We start from the raw sequence: 24,506 nt of genomic DNA, 5'->3' as shown, positions 1-24,506 counted from the left end.
TACCCTTATCATATATATACGTACTTGTTTCTAATTATATCATCCATCATACAAACAATTTCACTCACTCGTAACTATTGTTACCCAACAATATGATTAAAAGTGAATCAAACAATTATACTAATAATGTATTAACAACTCAAATGGCTTTTAGTGTTCCCTGTGTTGGGTTTAATGTGGAAGTTGTTTTTGGGCCCAGTTTAAGAGAACTTTGGCGCACGATATTAGAGGATCAAATGGGTTGGCCCGTTATTTTTAGATAACGCTCATATTAGTTTTGTTGGTGAACAAGTAGAAAACCCTAATCTTGTATCTATTTATACTTATCCTTATACTAGTAATATCCCCTCACGCGTGAGACATAATGCAATAAGAAAAGTATCCTGGTTGCAGCCCTGTGGACGTAGGTCAGCCGACCGAACCACGTAAATCTCGCGTGTTTATCTTCGTTTATTATTTCTCTTGCAGAATATTTGTGTTTGTATGTGTTTTGCAATATCTGAATCCCTAGATAAGTAGATAACAATGACGATTTGACGGTTGCCAACTTTTACATCATTAAAGAAATATATGACTCATCAAATGCATGATATATAAAAGAAAATTAAGTTTGAAAGCTAATACGTTGCAAACACCGGCCAACTCTATTGGCATATGCGGAACCAACCAAATGAAAAATTAGGCATGAGTAAAGAACGTGATAAAGTCATGAACAAATAAATAATTCTTGGATGGGGATAACAATGCAAAGCATCTAATTAAGTGAGTGTATGAAAATTCTGTTTTGTTTGTATTATTATGTCTTGCCTACAATAAGCATCCACAACTCCTACATGATTCTGGATCTCATTTCCTATATGGAAACCACCATATTTTCAACTCCAGTCCCATCTTCGACACGACTCACAAGTCGATGGACGTCAAGACCAAAACATAGCCGCCACCTTATAAGTGTATCTCTACTCAAACCATCACCGACCAAGACGGAGGCCATGAGTATAGCTACCAAAACCGTCTATAAAGACAACTTTTTCGAACATCTAGCCATTGATTACCTCTCCAAAGCTGTCCAAGATACCGTTGGTTGGTACAATATTATTTAAATAATTGTGAGATTCGATTATATCTTAATGTTATGTTTCCTTGTTTTAATTACTGGATATTCGTGCGTGCACGTAGGGATGAGAAACGAGGAGAGCGGGTATGAAAGCTTGGTTGTTGCAGCCAGAGCGGTTTTCCTAAGCTTTGAACCTATCCAACAACGCGAACTTGTTGTAAAGGCTCTTCAGCATGCAATTCCTGGGCCACTATCTGTCCTGGCAAGTCCTACATCTTATGCTATTTTTCCAATTATTTTTATATAATTACACACAAAGGACTTTTATGATGCAAAGGGTCGAATAATTGTTGGCATAACTATAGTAATTATTTTATGTCATCAGAGTAAATATCATTGTATTGTAATTACTTTAGTTGTACAAAGTAGACTAGTAGAGTAATTACTATCGTTATACAAACAATTACGCTAATTATAACCTTACAACCCTTTACATAAACCACGATGTACTATATACACTTTTGCCACCAAATCCCTTTCTTTTCCTTTAATTAGTACGCTTCGTTTTGTTTGTATTTAATCTAAACTCTATTATATTAAAGATGAAAACAAACAAAAAAAATCCTTAGTTATATATATCCACTAGTTGTAATTTAAAACTCTTGCAGATCAAAACATTGTTTCCACCTTCAAAGTTCTCGAGGGAGTATTTCGCAGCATTCACCACCATCTTCTTCCCGTGGCTTGTCGGCCCATGCGAGGTCCTAGTTTAATCAATTCCTATTCACTAAGTTATCTGGTTTGAAAATATATACTAATTTGTTTCCATTATTAATCAAAGGTAAAAGAGTCCGAGTTTGAAGGGAGCAAAGAGAGAAACATCGTCCACATCAAAAAATGCCGGTACTTCTTCAATCCTTTATTCTAGTATTACTAATTCTTAAAGTTTTGTCATGTCTCATTGTTACTGAAAAAGAAAAAGGATATATATATATATATATATATATATATCATATGACATTCTAGTTATTTTTTCACTCTTCTCAAAGAAGTGCCGATTGAGGCGATCCTCAAGTTCGTCGTTTATGACTTGGTATGGGACATCCCGTTTGAGAAAACAAGGAACATTCTCTTAGAGCGTTCACAATAAAGACTCCGAAAAACATTAAAAAACATGCATAGTCATCTATCCTGTCATAAAAACGTACACTCAAAACTCACTAAATTTGAAATCTTAAAAACACCTAAATATATTGTCACATCATCATCATCTTTGACACAAAATATTTTTATTCAAGACTCATTTCCCACACATGGCCCCACCACCTACAAAAACAACACATGTTTTTGGTAGCCTCGTGGAAAAACACATCATAAAAACTACACTTACAATATATAAAAATGAGTGACGTGGAAACATACCCAAAAACAACCCCTAAAAATGCATTATTGGAAATGCTCTTATATAACATGATGGGTTTCAAGTGAAAAACCGAACCACGCACCAAAACAACCATGCAACGATAGCCTCCTCGAGCAAGCATATCTCTATATGAGAAATTGAAGACCGTGCTTAATGCGATCGAACAATAAAGCACCCGGAAGTTCTATTAGCTACCTCTGGGTCACAAACCCAAGGAAATAAAATGGGTGTTCAAGGTCAAGAAGATATTTTGGGACAAACTATTAATAGAAGGAGTTTGGAATATATGGTTGTGTAAATGCTTGAAAATCATTGGAGTTTACGTGGATGACTTCATTGTAAATTGTTCTGCCGAAGGAAGAACTGGAAAGTTCAACAAGGAATTGGAAACTTAAAAGTTATATTAGTGATCTTCAACTAATTCTTACTATATAAGAATAGAAGTGTCACAAAGAAAGAAAGATGTGTCACTTAAATGGATATCTTCTCGTTTAAGATCAATATTGAAAACTAGTCCTTCCCATCAAGTTTAGAAGGATTCTGAGAAGCCGAGTGATTTATGTGGTGTGCCTATAAGGAGGAGATTATGGATTATACTCTGGAACCGGGTGGACCTACCTAATTTAAATACGAATGCATGATTCGGTCATCGAGGGTCTATTTTGGTATTAGGTAATGTCATAATTGAATAGAATGGACGACGAATGAAATGAACAAGAGAATGCAATATATTATTGTCATTCATTTATTTTTTTGGTTAACCTATAGAATGGATCAATGGAATGAAACATTACTTCTTTAAGTTATTTGTAATCACAAAAGGACATAAAATTGAAATACAAGTGACAAAAGTATATCTCTACCCTAGAGTAAAGAAAATTTACCAAAAGAAAACAACGGCAATGGCGACGGTGGTGGTAGTAGCGATGGAGACGGCTACGGTGGTGGCTACGTCGATGGTGGTGGCAACGGTGGTTGTGGCTAGGTTATGTGGTGGTGGTAGCGAAGGCAGTGGTGACAGCGATGGCGACGGTCGTTGTCAAATGATGGCAGTGGAAGTGGTGGTGTTGGTCAGGTGATGGTGTCGAGAAAGTAGGTTAAAAGAAGAATGAAAATTAAAAATAAAAAGGTATGGGGTGCCAAGGAATAGTCCATTAACTAACCAAACACCCTTTTCTTTTCTCATAAATTACAATGATTCATTCCATTCCATTCCATGTATCATTCTTTTATACCAACAAGAAATTAATGATTTAGTTTAGCGTGAGTTACAATCTCACTACCCCACTGTATACTTTTAAGTCACTATATCTTAGCATATATAGATTAGTCTATTTAAGGTATCTAGATAGCTTAGCAATATGTGAGTTCCGTACTGTGCTTTTCAACTTTTCAAGTTCAATTTAGTATCATTTTATTCTGGCAAACCCTTTTTCTAACTAGTTTCATCCTCCAACCTTCTCACGGCAGGTCAACACACACGATCCAAAAGCTAACAATAGCTGTAAACTTATTCTTTTTTCCAGAAAATGAACATATAACAAAAGACTCATGACTTAACATGCATAACCTAACATTAATGATCATATATATGATTTGGGTAGGTTTCTAGAAACGGCTAATTGCGCAGGAATGTGCACCAATCTATGCAAGATACCTTCACAAGAGTTCGTTAAGACCTCCTTTGGCATGCCGATGAACATGGTTCCGAGTAAGTTACATAACTTTCACTTACGGCTAACTAAGTTAGTGTCACTAATAAATTTGATCCTATACATTCCTGAATTGCAGATTTTGATGACATGAGTTGTGAGATGATATTTGGGCAAAACCCTCCAGCCTTGCAAGATGATCCAGTACTTAAGCAGCCATGCTATAAACTATGTATGTAATTAATTACTACTTCCTTTCAATTCGATCGATGTGTTCTTAGTTAGTTGGCAAACACTTTAGTTGATGAGTTAAACTAAAAATAACTTTTAGTATTACGTGAAACCGATTCATGCAAGTCTAAGAATAATACATTAAATATCGTTACAATTATAAATGCAAATACTCTCTTATGAGAATAAATATCTGTTTTATCAATTAAAATAAAATACATAATTCAGGTTCTCATATTTCTGTATCTATGTAGGTAATGTGAAACATAAGCATGACACAAGCTGCATTACCAAAGGTCACGAAGAAATGGAACAAACAGAAGTAAAGGAATACATAAACACTTTTAATTATCATCAACAATAAGGTGGAAATGTAGCATTTTCACAACTCAAACCATTATATCATGTTGTTCAAATTGGTTATTTTGTCTATTGAGAATGAAGAAAAAATGTAGTTATACTGAAAGCAGTTTATAGTTTACACGAATGATGATTAGATGTTTGTATGTGGAATCTACGTGATTATTTTGTTATGTTCACATGAAAAATATGAGATGTTAAGAAATTCTTTGCCTTAAATATCACCAAGGCGTTTGAAGTGCAATGGTTGTGGATGCAAGGACAACTCTAGCAATCAATATTAACGATGAAAAGTTTTCACTAGGACAGCCAAAAACAATTCTAGAACCTCTCATGGGATTGATTCCGTCGATGATCAGTCGATATAATTTTCACCCACTTCATGTTTGCAAATTGGATTTTAATAAGTTAAAGAATTACTATGCTGATTTTCGGTTTTATATATAACTTTTAGCCTTTTAGGTACGATTTAACGAGCGAACTCATTCTTCTTCGGCGAACGAACCCAGTGTCACGAGATCACTGGAAACATTTCACCGTTCGCCGGTGAAAAAACAAAAACTTGAATTTTAGAGAGAGACAACGATGTCGTTTTCTTAAGCTTTGAGTACATGCCATTTAATTTTAGGGAATCCATGGAGAAGAAAATGGTATGAGGAGAAATCTTGTCATTTTCTTTGCGCTCACAAAATTTATGTCCAGACAAAAATTGCTTTAATTATAATAATACATGTAACACCGTATTTTGTTTAATAGTCGTCATCATTGATCTATATTTTTTATTATTATTTTTAACGGCTAAAATATTATTAAAAAACTCAAATGCCTAGCAAGAAGCTTGAAACCAAGGAACGTATAACACCAAACTTCAATTTTTTTAAATGTACATTTACACAAACTCGACCAATCATGTTCCGCCGCCCCCTATTTTTTATCCATAAGAATATACTCCTTTAATTTTGATTTCCTCCATCATTATTAAATTATTAATTCGAACTTTACTTGCTATCAATACATCAACTTTACGCCCGTTTCTTGAACATAATTATCTCTGTATGAATCTCGTACGATTGATATCGTTGGAGTGGGAATTTGAATACAGATCATGCTTCATTTTCTTTTGGTAAATATGATTCATTATTGTTTATCTACTTATGTATCTTGGTTACTAATAATGATAGTATATAATTTCTTAAAGCAAATAATCATAATAAGCGCTTCAATTCCTAATTATTATTCGTACAAACTAGGTTTAGTTTACTCGACTTTGAACAAGTCTTTTTTATACAACACACACCAACTAGAAACTTGAAGCACCAATTCTTTGATGTTGATTAACTGAGGTAATACATAGGATTGGGCATCTTGAAGGTGCGATCTCCAGGGTTGCTACCGATTAAGTCGCTCCAGTGATCACCTATGTTTCCTCTAATCCTGTATCCAGCCTCTTCTAACTCCTTTCTTTTGCTTGATTTAAACACCACTGCACTGGGACCATCATTCACTCCCCTGCACATAGTTTTAACAAATAAACATTTTGAAAAAATTATTTGATATTTTCATAGTAAAAATGAAATTTAGGAATTATCAGAGACGGCCTAGAATCACAGACTTTAAGATGAGCTTCTCCCATTCAGTATAGCCAGCTGACTTTAGATTTTTTATACGAAGGTCTATGAACTCTTCAGACATTCCAGTGAGAAACACAATCTTAAATCCTAACTTAAGTTTTTGGTATAACTTAAGAGCCTGGGGTATGGCCTCGGCCTTTCCTTTCTCTATCCAATCCGCAAACGTCGTATCGTTAATTGCCCTTAATATTCATGATAACATGTTCCAATGATTAAAAAAAATCTATCAAGTTTTAAGGAAAAACACCATTTTTAATGATTACTAATTACCAACGGCCATCAAAAGGCATTTGACCCAATGGTATCTGGTAGTATAATAAGTGCTCCCTCCATATGGAGGTCGAGCGTGGTTCAAATCCCACAGTAAGCAGATTAGATGGATTTAGTAGTTGGTAGTAGATTATTAGCTACTAAAAAAGATAGTTTACCAATTGCCTTCATGAAGGAAATATGGGAGATTAGATTGTGCAGTTTCGTCAACGTCGAAAACCACACGTCCTTGCCGTCACCAGTGACATCGAGGCCTTTGGCATACGCATAGGCTTCGTCACAGACAAGTTTGCAGTCCTGCTTGTACTGGCTTCCACGCATGTAATGGCCGACATAGTCTACGCATGCTCTAGGAACTTCTGTCCATTCTCGGACGTTGTTGGCCTCGACGCCGAACCGCCAGCTTAAGCAGCTGCCGGAGCCGGAATGGGGCATTACCAAGTAGTTTTGGTTGTTGGTTGGAAATGCAACGGCTGTTGCAATGGTTGCCATAAGGATGAGAAACATAAAACCCATGTTTTGAATAATAAGATGTGTAGTAACGTTGAGTTGTGAAATGGTACTATAAATAACCTTTGTTTGGTCGAATAGGGCTTTGTTTTTCTATATATTACGAGTTTACCACTTAGGGTTCCAATCATTTTACATAATATAAGATTTATTTCTCATTTATCATAACTATTTTAATTGTATCACATGTAAATTTAGCATACAAGATATTAGGGCTAGTTGATGTGCAACCAATTGTATGCCAAGTTTCAATATATATTTATAAAGGTTACACTTTCAAATACTAAGCTACTAGTATACAAATGTGAACAATGAACATTGTAGAAATCAATATTGATAAAACTTTTAAAACTAAATATACTAAAACTAACTTGTGATCCAAAGCATAAAGTATACCAAAGCAAATAAAACAATTTTGTTGAATATTATACAATTAATATAAGCAAATTTCACACGACTAATTAACTACTTATACTAGTGTATAGTAACCTCAAATTAATATTAGTTATGATTGTCAGTTTAGTTACATATAATCTAGTTAATTGATTTAACAATAAAAAAAAATTGATTAAAAAAAATCTCAAAATTGGTAAGTAGGTTATAAAAGCCTTGTATCTAGACACGTGAAAATCATCGGAATGAGGCGGGGTTCCTTTTGTGTATCCTTTGGTAGTTTGATCCCCATCTTTTATTTTTTAAGCTTGTTGTCTTAGTTATCTCTTTAACTGTGGACAATGTTACCCATATTTGGACCATGCTACTCTGGATTAGTCCGTAGATTTTTAAAGTCATGTGTATATTAAGGAAAAAACTACCTTCAACGATAGGAAAAAAACTTTGAAATCAAGAATAACAATCGGAGTCAAAACTAACAAAATAAATACATGAAACTCTTGCGGTCAAAATAACGTGAAAATGTTGGGGTAAAATTAAATTAACAAAACTATTGAAGTTAAAACGAAATTAACAATATTATTGAAATTAAAACAAACTGGGCGAAGCTTTCATATTCTATTTTTCATATTCTAAATTATGTAGTAGAGAGTAATAGTAACTCTCTGTTTATAGAGGGTTACTATTCATCATCCTATATAATTACGTGAGTGTGTAGTGAAATAATAATAAAATAAATGTTTGTAAGTAGATTATAAATAGGAATAGAGAGTTGGATGTGATCTTCAATCATCTATTAGTATAGTAAGATAAGATAAAATTCATATAAACTTCAGCCAATTAATTACTTATACTACTAACCTCAAATCATCTATATAGATTTTAAAAAAGGATCCTGACGCCGATAATGTTTCTTTTTGGAATATTATAAGTTTCATTTCCGGTATATATTTTCTAATGTATAAACTTCAATCAAAATAATGGAATAATATAATGACCACAATGAGTTAATTGATTAAATCTCCCTGCTTCTAGAATTTGGCTCGGGTTTGAGACACTCACGCCCTTGATGACTTTTTATGCGGCGTCGTAGATACTTAATTGCAATATCTGAAATTTTAATTTTTGAATATATTTTAAAAGGTTATTAGTTAAACCAATGAAATGACAGGGTTGAATTTTTTTTTACTTAAGGTTTTTTAAAACGTTGGTAATTTTGCAGTTTCAGTATAATTTATAATTTAGTTAAATCTTTTATATCGTGCATGGGTAAAAAACCTACAAAAAAAATCGGTATTAGTATTGTTATTATCTTAACTGTCATAAACATTCGTTTTTAATGTTTTCAATTCAAATGTCTTTATTGGTAGCTATACCGTGCGCCAGCTAGATAACGGTACCTTTACAAACCAAATCGATATCACTTATCACATAACACAAAACGGAAGGGGGAAATCTAGTTGATTTTAGTTACATATAACCTAGTTTAATTATTTAACAATAGAAGAGAATTTATATCAAAAAAAAAATCTCAAAGTTGAGGTGGGTTCTCTATGTACCTTTGGTTCCAATCTCTTTTCTTTAAGGTCCTCGTTGTTAAGGATTGGACGACGCATATACAACGTTATCCACTTTACGGATCATTATGTTTAGAATTTTTAGTTTTTTTGTATAATGGCCAATAAACAAATAATTGTCTATATACTGTACGAGGTGACTTAATGACAAAAGACCACCACCAGCTGGCCCAACCCAGCGTTACTGAGCCCTTAAGCATCTCCAAGTTATCTCCAATTCTTGAGAAAAACCAATTGTTAAAATCTTGAGGCCCTTAGGATCAAACCAGTAATCACATATATCTTAGTCTTCCTTCATTAAGTCATCCATGTTTTCCCCAAAATATTGTTATTAAGAATTAAACCTGGAGGTCCATTGAAAACCCCAGCTTCCTATCACTACACCATTTAAAAAAGCAATTTAGTAGACAAAAAGGATTGTTTTGTAGATTTTTTTAAGGCATGTGTATAATAGAGAAAAAAGAATTTCTAGATCCGTTGATTGACTGATAGAGAATTTTTTTTAATATTGTATAATAATATAATAATTGTAAAACTTGAAATTAATTTTATATTTTTAAAATTAATTTTTGTATATGTATAAAATTTGAAATAATCTAGGTCTACTTGATTATTTTGTTAACAATCTACTTGATTATTTGAGAAATGATGAAAATATTAGCTATTCAAAAAGAAAAAGAAAAAACTAATAAAAAGGCAAAGTTATTTTTTTTTTCAATCTCACACACACATTTGGTCATTGCCAACATAACTTTAAAATATCAGTACACACTAGGAGAGGGAGTAGTGGCAGTAGGTTGCGCCTATGCGCCTAATGTAAGCTTAGGGGATTAGGAAAAGAGAGTATTTTGGGATATCTAGACGCAGTGGTAGGGGGCATAACTAGGGGTGAGAGGATTTGTATAGGAGGTGATTTTAAGGGACACATTGTTAAGGTTAACGATGGTTTTCAAGCCGTACATGGGGGTTTCGGTTTTAGTGATAGGAATGAGGCCGGCATAGATCTTCTAGAGTTTGTGGTGGCCCACGACTTAGGTATTATAAATTCGTACTTTAAGACGGTTGTGGCTCATCATCGAATGCTGGTGGCATATATAGGCTTCAGAATAAGCTGAATGTTCGAGAGAGGAAATGTACACCTAGAATTCGATGGGGAAATTTGAAGGACGAAAATCTTCCATTGTTTAATAATAAACTTGCAGACATTTGCTCGACTAAATGGGGACTCAACTCAGGTCTGGGATTTATGGCGACGAGGATCATTCAAGTAACAAATGAGACTCTCGGGTTTACAACAGGAAAGGTAGGTAGGCAAAAGGAGTCTTGGTGGTGGAATGAGGTAGTACAAGACAAGATAAGGGACAAACAAGGAAGTTTTAGGGAGCTTATGAGGTGCACAAATGAGGAGGAGCGAGTGGAATTGTGGGAGACATAAAAAATGGCCAAGAGAAAGGCAAATAGGGCAGTGTCTGAAGCAAAGAACAAGGCCTATAAACGGATGTATGAACGTTTAGAAACAAAAAAGGGGGAACATGTTATGTTTAAGATTGCCAAAGCCTGGGAGCGTTGAAGGCAAGATCTAGGGCCTGTGAAGTTTATAAAGGATACAGATGGGCATGTACTGGTTAAGGAGCATGACATCAAGCTAAAATGACAAACCTACTTCCACAACCTTTTTAACAATGGGAGAGCTTATTAAGAAGAATATGACAACCCAACCTTTCAACGACAAATAAATTCTATTGCTGACGTATCACACAAGAAAAGGTGCATACTGCACTTAGGAGGATGAGAATGGCTAAGGTGGTTGGCCCAGACAACATACCCATCGAGGTGTGGAAGTGTCTAGGAAAAGGAGTCATGTGGTTAACTACTTTGTTCTATAAGAACGAAGGAGACGGCCAATGTTGTGGTAACTACCGAGGAATCAAACTACTAAGTCATACTAAGAATATATGGGAAAAAGAGTGATTGAGGTTAGAATTAGACGGGAAACTCATGTTACGGTGAACCAATTTAGCTTTATGTCTGGGCGTTCCACCACAGAGGAAATACACATTATAAGAAGATCGATGAAAAAGTATAGGGAGAAGAAGCGCGACCTTCATATGAAGTTATTGACCTAGAAAAGGCGTACGACAGTGTGCCACACCAAGTGCTTTGGGAGTGCCTGGAGGGTAGAGGGGTCTTGAGGAAATATATAGATATAATTATGGATATGTATACCAGTAGTGCTACAAGTGTCCGTGCGGCCGTGGGGGATACTTATTTCTTCCCCGTGGAGGTAGGCCTTCACCAAGGGTCAACGTTGAGTCCGTTCATTTGGCTGTAGTCTTGGATGAGTTGCCAAATTCGATTCAGGAGACACTCCCGTGGTACATGATGTTTGTAGACGATATTGTGTTAGTTAATGAGAGAAAATAAGATCTAAACATGAGGCTAGAGGAGTGGTGAACAACCTTAGAGACAAAAGGTTTAAGTATTAGTCGCTTTAAGACGGAGTACCTCCATTGTGATTTTGGTGGGGTAAATGACAATGAGGATGTCCAGATCACCATTGAAGGGCAAGTGGTTCCGTATATAACGAAGTTCAAGTATCTAGGATCATTTGTTCAGAGCGATGTGAAATTATACAGTGATGTGACCCATCGAGTTCAGGTAGGATGGTGTAGATCGAGAGCATCCACGGGTATATTGTGCGACAAGAGATTCCCAACTAAACTGAAGGGAACATTTTATAGGGTCGCAGTTAGACCTGCAATGTTATATGGAACAGATTGTTGGGCCATCAAGAAGGCACAAGTGCAGAAGATGGATGTAGCAGAGATGAGAATGTTACGCTAGATGTGTGCGCATACAAGGTTAGACCGAATAAGAAACAATGTGTTTTGGGAGAGATTAGGGGTAGCTACCATATTCGACAAGATAAGAGAGTGGAGATTGATATGGTTTGAACATGTGAAGAGAAGACAGACAGCGAACATGTGAAGAGAAGACAGACGGAGAATCATGTTAGAGGGGTAGAGGCCGACCTAAATTAACTTGGGATGTGAGGATTAGGCATGATTTGCTAGAACTAAATCTCTCCGAGGACATAGTTGAGGATATGAATTCTTGGAGACGTAAAATTAAAGTTAAGGATTTTTATGGAGAAATGAATACCTTAGGGGCTTTTTTTACCTTATTTTTGGCCACACACCATTATTTTATATTCTTTTAATATATTATGTATTTATTTATTTATTTATTTATGTATTAGTATTATTATTATTATTACGTGTTATTATTAATTATATTATTGTTGAACTTTGATTTTCTCTTATATTTCCTCGTACATATGTTTTTTTTTTTAAATGAGGGTCTCTTTAGAAGCCATCTCTCTATCCAATTGGATAGAGGTACGGTGTGCCTACATCTCATCCTCCCCAGACCCTACTTATAGATTTGCTATTAGTGAGATTACACTGGTTATGATTGATTGATGACACTTAAATCACATATATTAAAAGTGTTATCATAATATCAACAAATGGCCTCAGATCTATTTTTGTAGCAAAGTGTGGTCACAATTTGGTACTCAAGAGCTGATAAACCCACTTATAGATTTGCTATTAGTGAGATTACACTGGTTATGATTGATTGATGACACTTAAATCACATATATTAAAAGTGTTATCATAATATCAACAAATGGCCTCAAATCTATTTTTGTAGCAAAGTGTGGTCACAATTTGGTACTCAAGAGCTGATAAACCCACGTTTTATAAAAGTATTGTGTTTTGTTGCTTTGTGAAGTGTCTTGTTGTGTTTTTTTTTTTTTTAAGAAAGGACTATGTTCTTTTTCTTTTATCATAAGGTTGGAAAAGGTTTGGATAAAATGTCCCTTATCGTATACAACGTACGAGGGATTTTAGACTATTGATTTTATTTAAAACAAGCACGTGGTCATATATTTGCAGATACATAACCTAGATCTTTTAGGTATGAGAGGTTTTTTGCTTTATTGAATGACATATGCTGTTAAAAAAAATCACGCGCAATTGTTGATTTTTTTCTAGTTTCCTTCCGTTTTTGGACGTGGAAAAAACTTTTATTATGCAAACATTGTTTTTTTTTTAAATAAAACTACACCATAAAATCAGACATTTAATTCCCTTTAATTAATTCGAGCATCATTTTTCTATACTTTAAAAAACAATTCAACTTTTATTAAAAAAAAACACGGACATTTCATGCGTACCGTGCGTAATAATGTTCATGTGTAATTATAAAAATAAAGTTGTATAGTTATCATATAAGTTGCGTAATTATTTTTATAAGTTTTGTAGGTACAAACATAGGTTTTGTAATTATAATATAAGTCGAGCTATTATTAGTATATGTAGCATGATTATTTATATAAGTGCATAAATATGTTTTTTCTGTAATTATTAATCTAGGTTGCGTAGTTCTTACGTAGGTAGCATGATTATGTAGTTTTTTTGTGAATATAAGTTGCATTACAATGTGTGTTTCTTTAAATGAAATCAATGGTTTGTGGACCTCCGTATGCTTCTTATAATAATAATTAGTCTTTGTACAATAACTTAACCATATAAATCGGTTAAAACCATGAACTCTCATTTAAAACTGAAAACCTTTACCAAGTAAGCTAGTCGTATATGTGTAACATCCTAAAATTTATAATGTTGAATAAAGAAAGTTACGTTTAGTGATTTCGCGTTATTAATTAATTAATATCGAGTAAAGAACGGATCATGGACTTAGATTAATCGAGATGGGTTAAATGAGAATGGGCCTTAGGTCCATGGGCTTTAAGGGATATAAATATCCCCTAAACCAACCTTAAACCCTAAACCATCATTCATTTCCATCTTATTCTCTAACACACTCCAAAACACACACACACACCACACACCGCCATATACGGCCGGCGGCCGAGGGAGAGAAACGAGTAAGATCCGAGAGAGAGTAAACGATTAGTTGTGATTAAACAAGTTAAACGAGATTCAAACGAGCACAAAAGGTATGTTCTTGACCTTTAAAGTTTATGTTTTATTGAATGTCCTTAAGCTTAAAGATCCAAGCTTTATAGTTTATACGGGATATATATACGAACGAAATGGTTAGGGAACGTTAGTGGGTGATGTCGAACCATAACAAGAGTATTAAAATCGCCAAAATGCATGATAAAAACCAAACCCGTAGCGAACTGGGCAACTTCGCCTTCGAAACGGTAACTTCGCCTTCAAAGCTTAACTTCGCCTTCAAGGCTTAACTTCGCCTAAGGCCAAGTTCGCCTAACTGGTAACTTCGCCTAAGGCGCCTAATTGATAACTTCGCCTACGGCCAAGTTCGCCTAACTGGTAACTTCGCCTAAGGCCAAGTTCGCCTAATTGATAACTTCGCCTACGGCCAAGTTCGCCTAACTGGTAACTTCGCCTACGGCCAAGTTCGCCTAACTGATAACTTCGCCTAAAGCTAAGTTCGCTTAAAGTTTAACTTCGCCTAAGGCCAAGTTCGCCTAACTGATAACTTCGCCTAAAGCTAAGTTCGCTTAAGGTTTAACTTCGCCTAAAGTTAAGTTCGCTTAGAAAATAAATTAAAAACCTAATAGAAAATGTGTTAAGACAGTTAATGTAAATAAAATTTTTCCAAGCTGACCTGGCAGCTCGACCCCAGCCAGGGGCTCTGCCCCTTGGACCCTGCTAGGGGCTGCCGCCCCTAGACCCCGCTGCCAGGGGCGCTGCCCCCGGACCCCCGTTCGTTGTGGGTACTAGTTAAGACTAGAAAGATGATATGAGAAGTGATAGTTAATTGATACGTATACTTGTTATACAGTCAGCCGTGCACAACTGAAGAAAGGGATTACGATTAACGGTGAACGTAACCGTGTTCATGTGAGTTTCTAGCCCCATTTATGTGTTATGTTTTCGGGGCTGTGTGCATACTCGATATGTTTGTTAATACGCTTATCCTAAGAGATAAGTGTATGCCTTATGTGAATGATGTGATATGTATGAATGATTGCTTGATGGTACGTGAACGATCTTCGGATATTGCATGTACTGTCAGGTTGTAACGCTAAGTATAAGGTAAGTATGATATGAATGCTTATGTGTATGAATGTGATAAAGTTAATAAAAGCAGGAAAGGATGGATGTACGGTAACGATGAGGGAATCGAACCCTACTAATATTCGAGAACTAGGGAACCGAACCCTACTAATATTCGAGGAAAGAGGGAACCGAGCCCTAATAATACTCGAGGAAAGAGGGTACCGAGCCCTAATAATACTCGAGGAAGGAGGGTACCGAGCCCTAATAATACTCGAGGAATGTAGGGCGTAATGCTCTTTATAACGTAAGATATGAAAGTAAGTTAATACAAAAGAAAGTATGAAAGTATGAATGAAAGAATATAAGTTTATGTGTATTGCATAGTGTATGATTAACTAGAACTCACTCAGCGTAGCTGACTTTTAGTATGCACGCAGGTGAGTAGGATGAGGCAGCTCGCTTGAGGAGACACGTGGCACTGAATAAGAGGCTGGCATCGGAAGACTCAAGACGTTTAAGTTTAATGTTTCGTTTATTTTGAAAGACAAAATGATGTTTTAAGACAAGACGTGTTTTGTTATGAAATGTTTTATGAAAGCTTTTATATTCCGCGAACGTTTTAATTAACTCTGATATTTAGAACTGCGTTTATGAGTAAATCCAACATGAAAGTAGGGTTACCGGTAACGGGGCCTTACAATATGGGTGACTTAGATTTATTACCAAAATACCAATCTAGCTTGTTTTCTTGCTTTTCTTTTGGTTTGTCAAAATTTGTTTAAAACTTACCAAAAACTTAAAATCTAACAAAGAACATTTGATATTATAAAATATTATTCAATCATTAGTTACCTAATATTTAGACATATAATCATTTTTCATATATAAAAGTGGGGTCGGGTTCAAACACATAGTTTTTTAAAACTAGAAATTAGTCGTAGAAAGGGCATAAAACGGGCTCAGATTGAACTCAAACTAAACGTATTGAACCGTCTTGTCAAACTCTATGATATAAGATTTTAAGTTTTCGCTTTACAATTTCTATCTTGTAGAATTTAAAATCATTGTTTAAAACATTGTATTTTTGTTTATTTTTTTCATTGTGTCTTTTTTTCCCCTTAAAATTGTGTTTTTTTTTTTTGAAATTATTTTATTTTACACATTATGTTATATTTTACAACTTATACCCTTTCTAGTTCTAGGAGATTATGTATGATAATGTATGATAATTTAAAATCCCTGTAAAAACTAATGATTCAATTTAAAAGACATTTTATTCACCAGACATATGAAACATGTTCTAGGCGTGTGATTCTTTCAACTCATAATAATTTTCTAAAAATACAACCATTATTGATCTAATAAAATACAATAATTTATTAATGAAGATAATGTTTAATCCTAATTCACCTGTAAACCATTGTCTCTTTATAAGTATTCCCCAATTTTGTTCCCAAATTAACATCATATATATACATTAAGGGTTTTGCTAATTCATTATTTTTCTCAAACGGGACATGTTTATAATTTGATTTTAGGATGAATCGAAAGCCGGTACGACGATCAAGAACGTGACAACAATTGCATGCTCCCATTAATGGTGAAATTTCTTTAGGGGTTGCATTCATCAAACAAATGGGGAACGAAAATATAGATATAGCCCCGGGAATATGGAAATTCGGGGCGGCTTTAGCATTGTCTCTTGGTGGTGTTCTTTATTCATTGATCATACACAAAAGATCGAAAGCTTCTCGAACCCCATGTGATTATCGTAAACATTCGGGTTATGTTGTTTGTTTTCCTACAAAAATTTATTTGTTCATAACTTTCTAATGAAGAATGTTTGTTCAGATTACAAAAGGCATGCGAATTCAAAGAGCAATCATCTCCATTTTGATCCTCAGGCATCAGATAAACATGTAAGAACCTGTTTATATATACCAATTTTGTTCTTTTATCATCTTTATATTTAAGATTTTTTAGTCTATAATAGTTATATAAATAATGGAAAATGGGTCAGTTATTGTGTATTATATATGAGGCTGGTTCTATGCGGAACAAAGTTGTTTGTCACTTGTGAAAAACAAATAACAAAATAAATTATTTATCTCTTTAATCTTAAAGACAACAAAAAGTATAAGGAAAAGATTGAAATACAAATTTTATTCATCTCACTTAAATATAAAAAAAAATATAATTTATGAACCAGTTTAATTTTCTATGTATATAACCAACAGATGTGTAAGTCATCTGTAGGTTATCTAATCTAAATATGTGTATATATATATTAAGTTATAAACATTTAAAAGTTAAATTAAATATATAAACATATTAATCTAATGATTTTTTATATACATAACATACACATAGTATGTAAAATGAAAACATCAACATTTAATAACAAGATTAAATGATTAAGATTTACTGTTTTTGTTCTTGCAATAATTTAGTGAAAGTCTTGGTTTTCTGGTACTGTAGGAGGAAAACAACACCGAATCTCGACAACCAAATATAGAATCTCCCAAAGGGTATTCACGAGCAGAAAAGGATACTCATGAGCAAGAGATCAAGAACCTAAGAAACACGGTCAGAATCCTAAAAGAAAGAGAGAGTAACTTAGAGATCGAGTTACTCGAATACTATGGTTTGAAAGAGCAAGAAACTGCGGTCATGGAGCTTCAAAACCGTCTAAAATTGAATAAAATGGAAGCTAAATTTTTTTCTCTAAAAATAGAGTCTTTACAATCTGATATTAGAAGATTTGAGGAACAAATGGCTGACTACAAGAAAGTTGTAGCGGATCTTGAAGCTGCACGAGCCAAAATAAAGACGTTGAAAAAGAAGATTAAATCAGAAGCCGAACAGAATGAAAAACAAAGTTTGGATTTCCAACAACGATTTGAAAAAATGCAGGAAGATGAACAAAAGATTGTGTCGGAAGTTGAAGAGTTGAGAAAAACTAACCATAATTTGCAAGCGGAAAACACGGATTTAGCTCATAGATTAGATTGTGTTCAAAATCTAGCTACATCAATGTTAGAAGATGGTGAGGTAAGCGGATCAATCCGATTTCTTTTACTTTATTTCTAACAAATTTTTAACTGTTTATTTCTCTGGGGATGATAAATAAACCCAATCCTGACGGGTAATGAGTCAAGTATGGGACCCATCACCCATATATGAGATTGGTTTTAAAATTTTCACGAATAAGATATTAACTGATACCTTACTGGTCATCAAAAATATGCATATCCGTTTACCCAAATCATATTGTGAACATTTTTTTATTAATGTTTTTTTATTCATCCTTTGGTAATAGAATACTTTACCAATTCACTAATTCTTAGTTTATATTTCTAATTTTATTGTATACTACATCTATATGAAAATTAAAATAGTAAAAAGTGTATTTAGAAATCCTAAAGAGTAACATTTCTCAATTCTCATGCCTTGTTGATTGAATCAGCAGATGGAAAAGGTCAAAGAAGAAAACGAAAATTTGAAGAAACAAAACGAAGATTTATCAAAAGAAAACGAACGATTGCAAGCAGACAGATGTACAGATGTGGAAGAACTCGTTTATCTTCGATGGATTAACGCATGCTTACGATACGAACTTAGGCATTATCAACCAGGACCTGGTAAAACCGCAGCTAGGGACCTTAGTAAAAAACTAAGCCCAAAATCCCAAGAGAAAGCAAAACAACTAATCCTCGAATATGCGGATAAAGAAGGTGGCATAGACTCCGAACAATGGTCAGTTTCTCAAGCCTCTATTATCACGGATTCAGGAGAGTTTAACGAATCTTTCATCGACAATCAGTTACATCACAGAAACGATAACGATACGTTCTTTGGTACGCTAATGCGAGTGATAAGAGGAAAAGATAGCCATAATAATGAGAATATTATTCCATGCAGTCCTTCTGAGAATCTAAGATTAAAATTACCATTAGGGGAGTCAAAAAAATTAACTCACAGCCATAGTGAATCAAACTTTTATAAATATCTTGAGTCAGCCGGCTACAATGGCGGTGGTCGTCGTCGTCGTTCGAATTCATCAGGTGGACATAAATCCGAGTTAGCGAAATATGCAGAAGCTTTGAAAGATTCTCGTCCCAAATCAAAGTCTCACAGAAGCTCCCCTTCAGGTTGTTTCTTTTAATTGTTTTCTTTTTTACAGAAAGCAAATGTATATGTATGATTATTATTTGTATCATACTAAATTAATTAGTAATCTTAAATACATAACAAATTAACAATTCAAAGTATTAAAAAAAAATAAGCCCAAATAAATCATTTGTATCATAATGATTATAAGATATAGCGGATCACGGACTGAGGTAAGCATTTACATCATCATCATTATCGTACTTAGTAAATCCCACCAATAGCAAAACTATGGTAGAGTCTGAGTAGGGTAAGATGTAGACAGTCTTACCTCTACCCCATAAGAATAGAGTGGCTGCTTCCGGTAAGACCCCCAACACGATAGTAGTTTTGCATCAAGCTTTGAACATAAGGCACATAACACTCAACCATCGGGAGACCCCGATTGGTGCATGTATACCATTGTTTTTCGGCTATCAACGCCACCACATGATGCCTGATTAACCTTCCGCCACTTTTAACGATATTTTCACGAGATTAGTAAAATAACGTCAAAATTAGTGCAATTTCACTTTTGCCTACCCGAGGGTTCACACATATAACATTATATGCGTGCACCGCAAGCAGGGTACTTTCAACCTGTTTTATTATCACGTTTAAAGTTGCGTAATTGTTTTTTTTTATCACATTTAAAACAAAAGTTAGAGGTACTTTCAACCCGTTTTATTTAAAACTCTTTTTATAGTAATATGATATTTGAAGTTCTTTTATTTAAATTAATATGAAAGAAGATGTAGCAAATGAAGCAAGTTCTTATGATTGTGATGTTGGTAGTTTTGTTTTAGTAGATAAGTAGTGTCCTAGTAACTCAGAGTTAGATGTGTAGATCAGTCTCGGTTTAGTTGTTTATTTCGATGAATATACAAACACATACGTGTAAATACGAATGTTGGATCTAATTCGGATATATGGTCTTGTAAATGAGTTGCAATAGATGAACAATAATTGTAGAAATAAGTATTGCTTTGAATCAAACAAATGTTAGATTATTCAAATATTTAATACACTCTTGTAAATAAGTTGTAATTGATGAACAATAACTGTAGAAATCTGAAACAAGTCTTTTACATGTGATATAAATACACAAGCAGAAAAACAGTAGTGGATGTAACAGAAACACAATTAACAGTGTACATGAATTATACAAAGTTTAATAAAAGAGTGCAGTAGTAATTATTTAATCAACTGATGAGTGAAATGCCTTGGAGGATTAAAGCATCAGCAAGAACTTGGTTAGCAGCTTCAGATGGATGAACACTGTCCCAAAACACAAACTGAGTCGCGTTGCTACATGTACCTATCGATTTCGGATTGCATAAAAACACGGTTGTTTCCACCCTTCCTGTTCCACAACACCCTCTTGTAGCCTCCACAAAACCTTAAGGAAATAAACACAAAACAATCATTAGTTGGCTAAAAAGATTCAAACAAACAGACACCAACTATTAAATGCAGGCTAAAAGGGTTCAAAACCATTACATTCTTGTCATAAAATAAAAAAATTTTGATTAAAAAATTTCGGTCAAATTATATTACCATGAGAAGCAGGATCTTTAACGAGGTCGTAGAGCGGTTGAAATATGTCAAAGATAACAATTTTGAGACCGGGGAGTTGTTTCCCGAGTTGGGTTGCTGCTGCATTCACCTTCTTGTTGAAGGCTTGAGCATCCGTGTTGAAACGGGCTACACATCCCTTTTCATGGGCCCCAAACAATGTTCTAACCGCAGGCAAGCACCCCAATGGTGGGAGCGATGTCACTCCGATTCTCCTTGCTCCTAACCCATACAAATCCTGTGGTTTGTTTGTAAAACAGTTATCAAATTAATTGATGCATTTACACATTGGCTAAGGAACTTGAACCCGACTGGTAAACCCGAAACGCAAAACATCCAAGATAGGTATTTGGATTTGGGACTAGTGTAAAAAAAAATCATTAATATGAAATGAGAGTATGGTAGTAGCTGATACCCGACCCAATTACCTGAAACATGCATAACCGTCTACCCAAACAATACTTGTAAACATTTTCTCTTTATTTTTATATATGTTTTGGTGTAATAAATAATCTACTTTTTTTTTAACAATATTTAAATGATCTACTGGTTAACTTTTTTTTCCTGAACGGTAAAATTTTAATCATTGTCATATGTGGGACCTGAAGCCAAGACTTAAACAGCTCCAAAACATAAAGGATAACAATATTACCTTAACAAAGCTTGAAAAGATTCCGACAAGGTACGATCCATACTGGTCCGCAGTGTATAGCTTGTTAATAAAGGGATTAACATAATAATTCTGAACGAAATCGCTGTTGCCCGCGCTAATCAAGTACAAAGCATCTTTAATTATGGAGGCTGATTTACTTCCTGCCACCTGTGCTAGTTTTCCTTGATACTCTTTGTAGTATGCCAGTTGTTGTGATAATGGAATTGCATGCTGCAAATTCACATAATTAACCTTTAGTTTATCATTATAAAAGTTACTTACATTACACTAACGAGTAAGGTCGTCTAGGAGGGGATACAAGGCTCAGCCGCCGTCTAAAGCATGTTGCCCAAAATTTTTAAATAAATTTATGTATATGTATATATATTAAAATAGTAAGAGATTGGGATGTTTTTTTTAATTATAATTAGCTTAAGCCTAAATTTTATAACTATAAATATAAATATAAGACGAGTTCACAATAAAGAAATTTTAACAAAATAATAGTTATATATAATAATATAGGGCCCATTTTATTTTACTCATATGAGACATCCGAAATCTCAGAAATAGCCCCGGCAACAAGATGTTATGGTTTGATGTTTTACGCTTGCAATGGCGGTTTTGTCATCGTAACCAGCTCCGGCAGACGCAAAATTAGCTCCGATCAGAAGCTTCTTTCCGGTAGCCTCCGGGCTGAGATACGCCGGTGGGTATGTGCTAAATCCCAGGGTATCAGCTGCAGTAAAGGAGCAAAGATTAATTAGATTTGTTGGTAGTTTTTAAGTTTATATAATATGTTTAAATTCTTAAAGAAAGTAGTTTGAAATAATTAATATTTTACAAAGACTACTAAAAGAAACCTATATCAATTAAAAAGTCACATAAAAAATAAAATTCTACATCCCAGCTAGCTAGGGATGGCAAACGAGTTCGAATCTGACAGGAAAACCTCAATTTCAAAATATTCGAGAATATTTGGTATGGGATCGGGTAAGGTATTTAATTTAGAGATTTTGAAAGAATGGGATGTTTATGATATCAAATGTCGTCCATCCCGAGTACATAAGACGTACATATACGCGTTTATCTGAACCATACCTACAAATGTTTTGGTTTTATTTTGTTTTGCCTTGTTAATCTATTAGTTTACTAATTTTTAAATTTTCTATAACAAAATTATGCAAAAATTAAATCAGTGACCTATTAATTAACTAAATTTTTAACTTTGGATAATAAAATTATAAAAAGTTAAATCATCAAGAATAGTATTTTGAAATCTCAACTTGTAAGTTTTAATAAACTAATGTCTATATTCAATTTCTATAACCAGCAGATATTGAGCCGAGTATGTAATTTCCGTTCAAAACCCGTATCATTGTCATCCCTAATCCAAACACTCAATAATGATATTCAACCTCTAAAAATCAGTTGTTTAAATAAATTTTAAAAAAATAAAATAATAATAATAATAATAATAATAATTTTCTAGTAAAGTTACCAGTGATATCAGTAGCTAGTTTGCCATTGCAAAATCTCCCAGTAGGTTGATGGTTCACAAAGTCACGTCCATAGGGCGGATAATTAGCTTTAAAAATAGTGGGAAGGTAATCATTGTTACCGACATCAACCGCGGAGTCACCAAACGCAATAATAGCTGGGACAACCGACGAGGAGTCTTGGGCTTCACCAACAGCGACAACAATAGCAACCACTGCTACAACGAGCCACCACATGGGTCTAGAATCCATGAACATGTTAAGTTAGGTTTGGAAATTGGAAGAAGTGTGTGAGTGTGAAGATAGACAGCAGTACGTGTTTATAAAGATGTTGCATTTAATGTAGGTCGTCAATGTTGGTACAAGATCAATAAAAGCAGTTAAAAGAGATATAGATGGGTGTTCGTTATTCAATATGCATTGATCATGGTTTTGGTTCGACATATGTGCATGACAAAAGCTAGTAGTTTTGAGCGTGGGCTTGTGTGGTTACCACTAAAAGGTGTTACATTTTACTTATTCACGTTATTAATATTAAATGGAAATGTACCACTAGAAGGTACACGTTTGATGTCTACTTATTTATCTTGATTTAAATGCACAATTTCAAGATTTTTTTATTTATCTTTTTTAGTGTTCTAGAGTATGTGTTTATGTTGTAAAATGTGTGTGCATATTTGTTCTTAATGTTTAAGTAGCAATGTGAATTTGAAAACCTGAAAATCATGTGGGTTTCGGGTTGAACATGTTTAGCTAATTAAACGGGTCGGTTTGGGCAACCATGTGGGTTTACGGGTTTAACCTGTTTATTTATTAATATATTTTTAAAATGTGTTTTAAGTAGTAAATTAAATTGGCTGAGTATCTTACGTCAAAATTTTAAACTAAAAAAAAAATAAAATGATATTTTGTAATTAAAATGTAAGTGTTTTATGTTAATTTGTTTTCTTTGTTCTAAAATGTAAATCTCAAGTTTTGATATGTTAAAACAATAATTAAATAAGAAATTTGTAGGGTCAGACATGTCGTCTTCGATACAACCAGCAAATATTCGAGTCATGTTTGGGTTCCTTGTGACTTTCGTGATTTTAAGATTCGGGTTGGATTCGCCAACATACGAACACGGCTCGTTTATGTTCATGATGTTGTACATGAAACATATGACGAGTATTCAATTATTTAACAAGAATCATATTTATATTGTTTTCTAAAGTTTTCAAAGTATCTTATTAGGATTTTGTGATCTAGCCTTTAGTATATTTGGATATCAATTTAATTTGTTAGGATTTTATGAATCTAACCTTTAGTATATTTGGACATCAATTTAATGAAACTTTGCACTTGGGGTATTGGTACACTTGGCTATACAGAAACTATGCTTTTATGTGTATGTACTTAGTTTATTTCCTTTTGGGAACGATATAGTAGATCAAAACAATATAAAGTTAAATTCACTTTCACATATAAT

At 34.1% G+C, this 24,506-nt stretch overlaps 5 protein-coding genes across 5 annotated transcripts; 3 read left to right on the top strand and 2 right to left on the bottom strand.

The window, feature by feature from the left end:
* Positions 1–671: 671 nt before the first annotated feature.
* LOC143633740 (beta-carotene isomerase D27, chloroplastic-like) lies at positions 672–4,783 on the top strand. The gene is made up of 7 exons (XM_077101986.1): positions 672–1,083; positions 1,180–1,319; positions 1,726–1,818; positions 1,899–1,960; positions 4,085–4,191; positions 4,272–4,364; positions 4,618–4,783. Exons 1-7 carry the CDS (start codon positions 771–773, stop codon positions 4,725–4,727), a joined length of 918 nt encoding a protein of 305 aa, XP_076958101.1. The 5' UTR covers positions 672–770; the 3' UTR covers positions 4,728–4,783.
* A 1,943-nt stretch (positions 4,784–6,726) lies between these two features.
* Positions 6,727–7,140, bottom strand: LOC143633731 (acid phosphatase 1-like). Its single transcript, XM_077101978.1, has one exon. The coding sequence runs from the start codon at positions 7,138–7,140 to the stop codon at positions 6,727–6,729; it is 414 nt and encodes a 137-aa protein (XP_076958093.1).
* A 9,658-nt stretch (positions 7,141–16,798) lies between these two features.
* Positions 16,799–18,294, top strand: LOC143633730 (protein CHUP1, chloroplastic-like). The gene is made up of 3 exons (XM_077101977.1): positions 16,799–16,925; positions 17,015–17,082; positions 17,642–18,294. Exons 1-3 carry the CDS (start codon positions 16,799–16,801, stop codon positions 18,251–18,253), a joined length of 807 nt encoding a protein of 268 aa, XP_076958092.1. The 3' UTR covers positions 18,254–18,294.
* Positions 18,295–18,632: 338 nt separating this feature from the next.
* LOC143633729 (uncharacterized) lies at positions 18,633–19,328 on the top strand. The gene has a single exon (XM_077101976.1). The coding sequence runs from the start codon at positions 18,633–18,635 to the stop codon at positions 19,326–19,328; it is 696 nt and encodes a 231-aa protein (XP_076958091.1).
* Positions 19,329–20,349: 1,021 nt separating this feature from the next.
* LOC143633757 (GDSL esterase/lipase APG-like) lies at positions 20,350–23,333 on the bottom strand. Its single transcript, XM_077102004.1, has 5 exons — positions 23,041–23,333; positions 22,148–22,278; positions 21,540–21,770; positions 20,870–21,125; positions 20,350–20,711 (listed from the first exon to the last, which is right to left on the bottom strand). Exons 1-5 carry the CDS (start codon positions 23,294–23,296, stop codon positions 20,515–20,517), a joined length of 1,071 nt encoding a protein of 356 aa, XP_076958119.1. The 5' UTR covers positions 23,297–23,333; the 3' UTR covers positions 20,350–20,514.
* Between the last annotated feature and the right edge of the window lie 1,173 nt (positions 23,334–24,506).

Source organism: Bidens hawaiensis, unplaced genomic scaffold (genome assembly GCF_021521415.1).
Source record: "Bidens hawaiensis isolate Kalapana, Puna unplaced genomic scaffold, B.hawaiensis_p1.1 tig00006888_1, whole genome shotgun sequence".
Classification (NCBI taxonomy): Eukaryota; Viridiplantae; Streptophyta; class Magnoliopsida; order Asterales; family Asteraceae; genus Bidens; species Bidens hawaiensis.
This window is presented reverse-complemented; position numbering and strand designations above follow the sequence as displayed.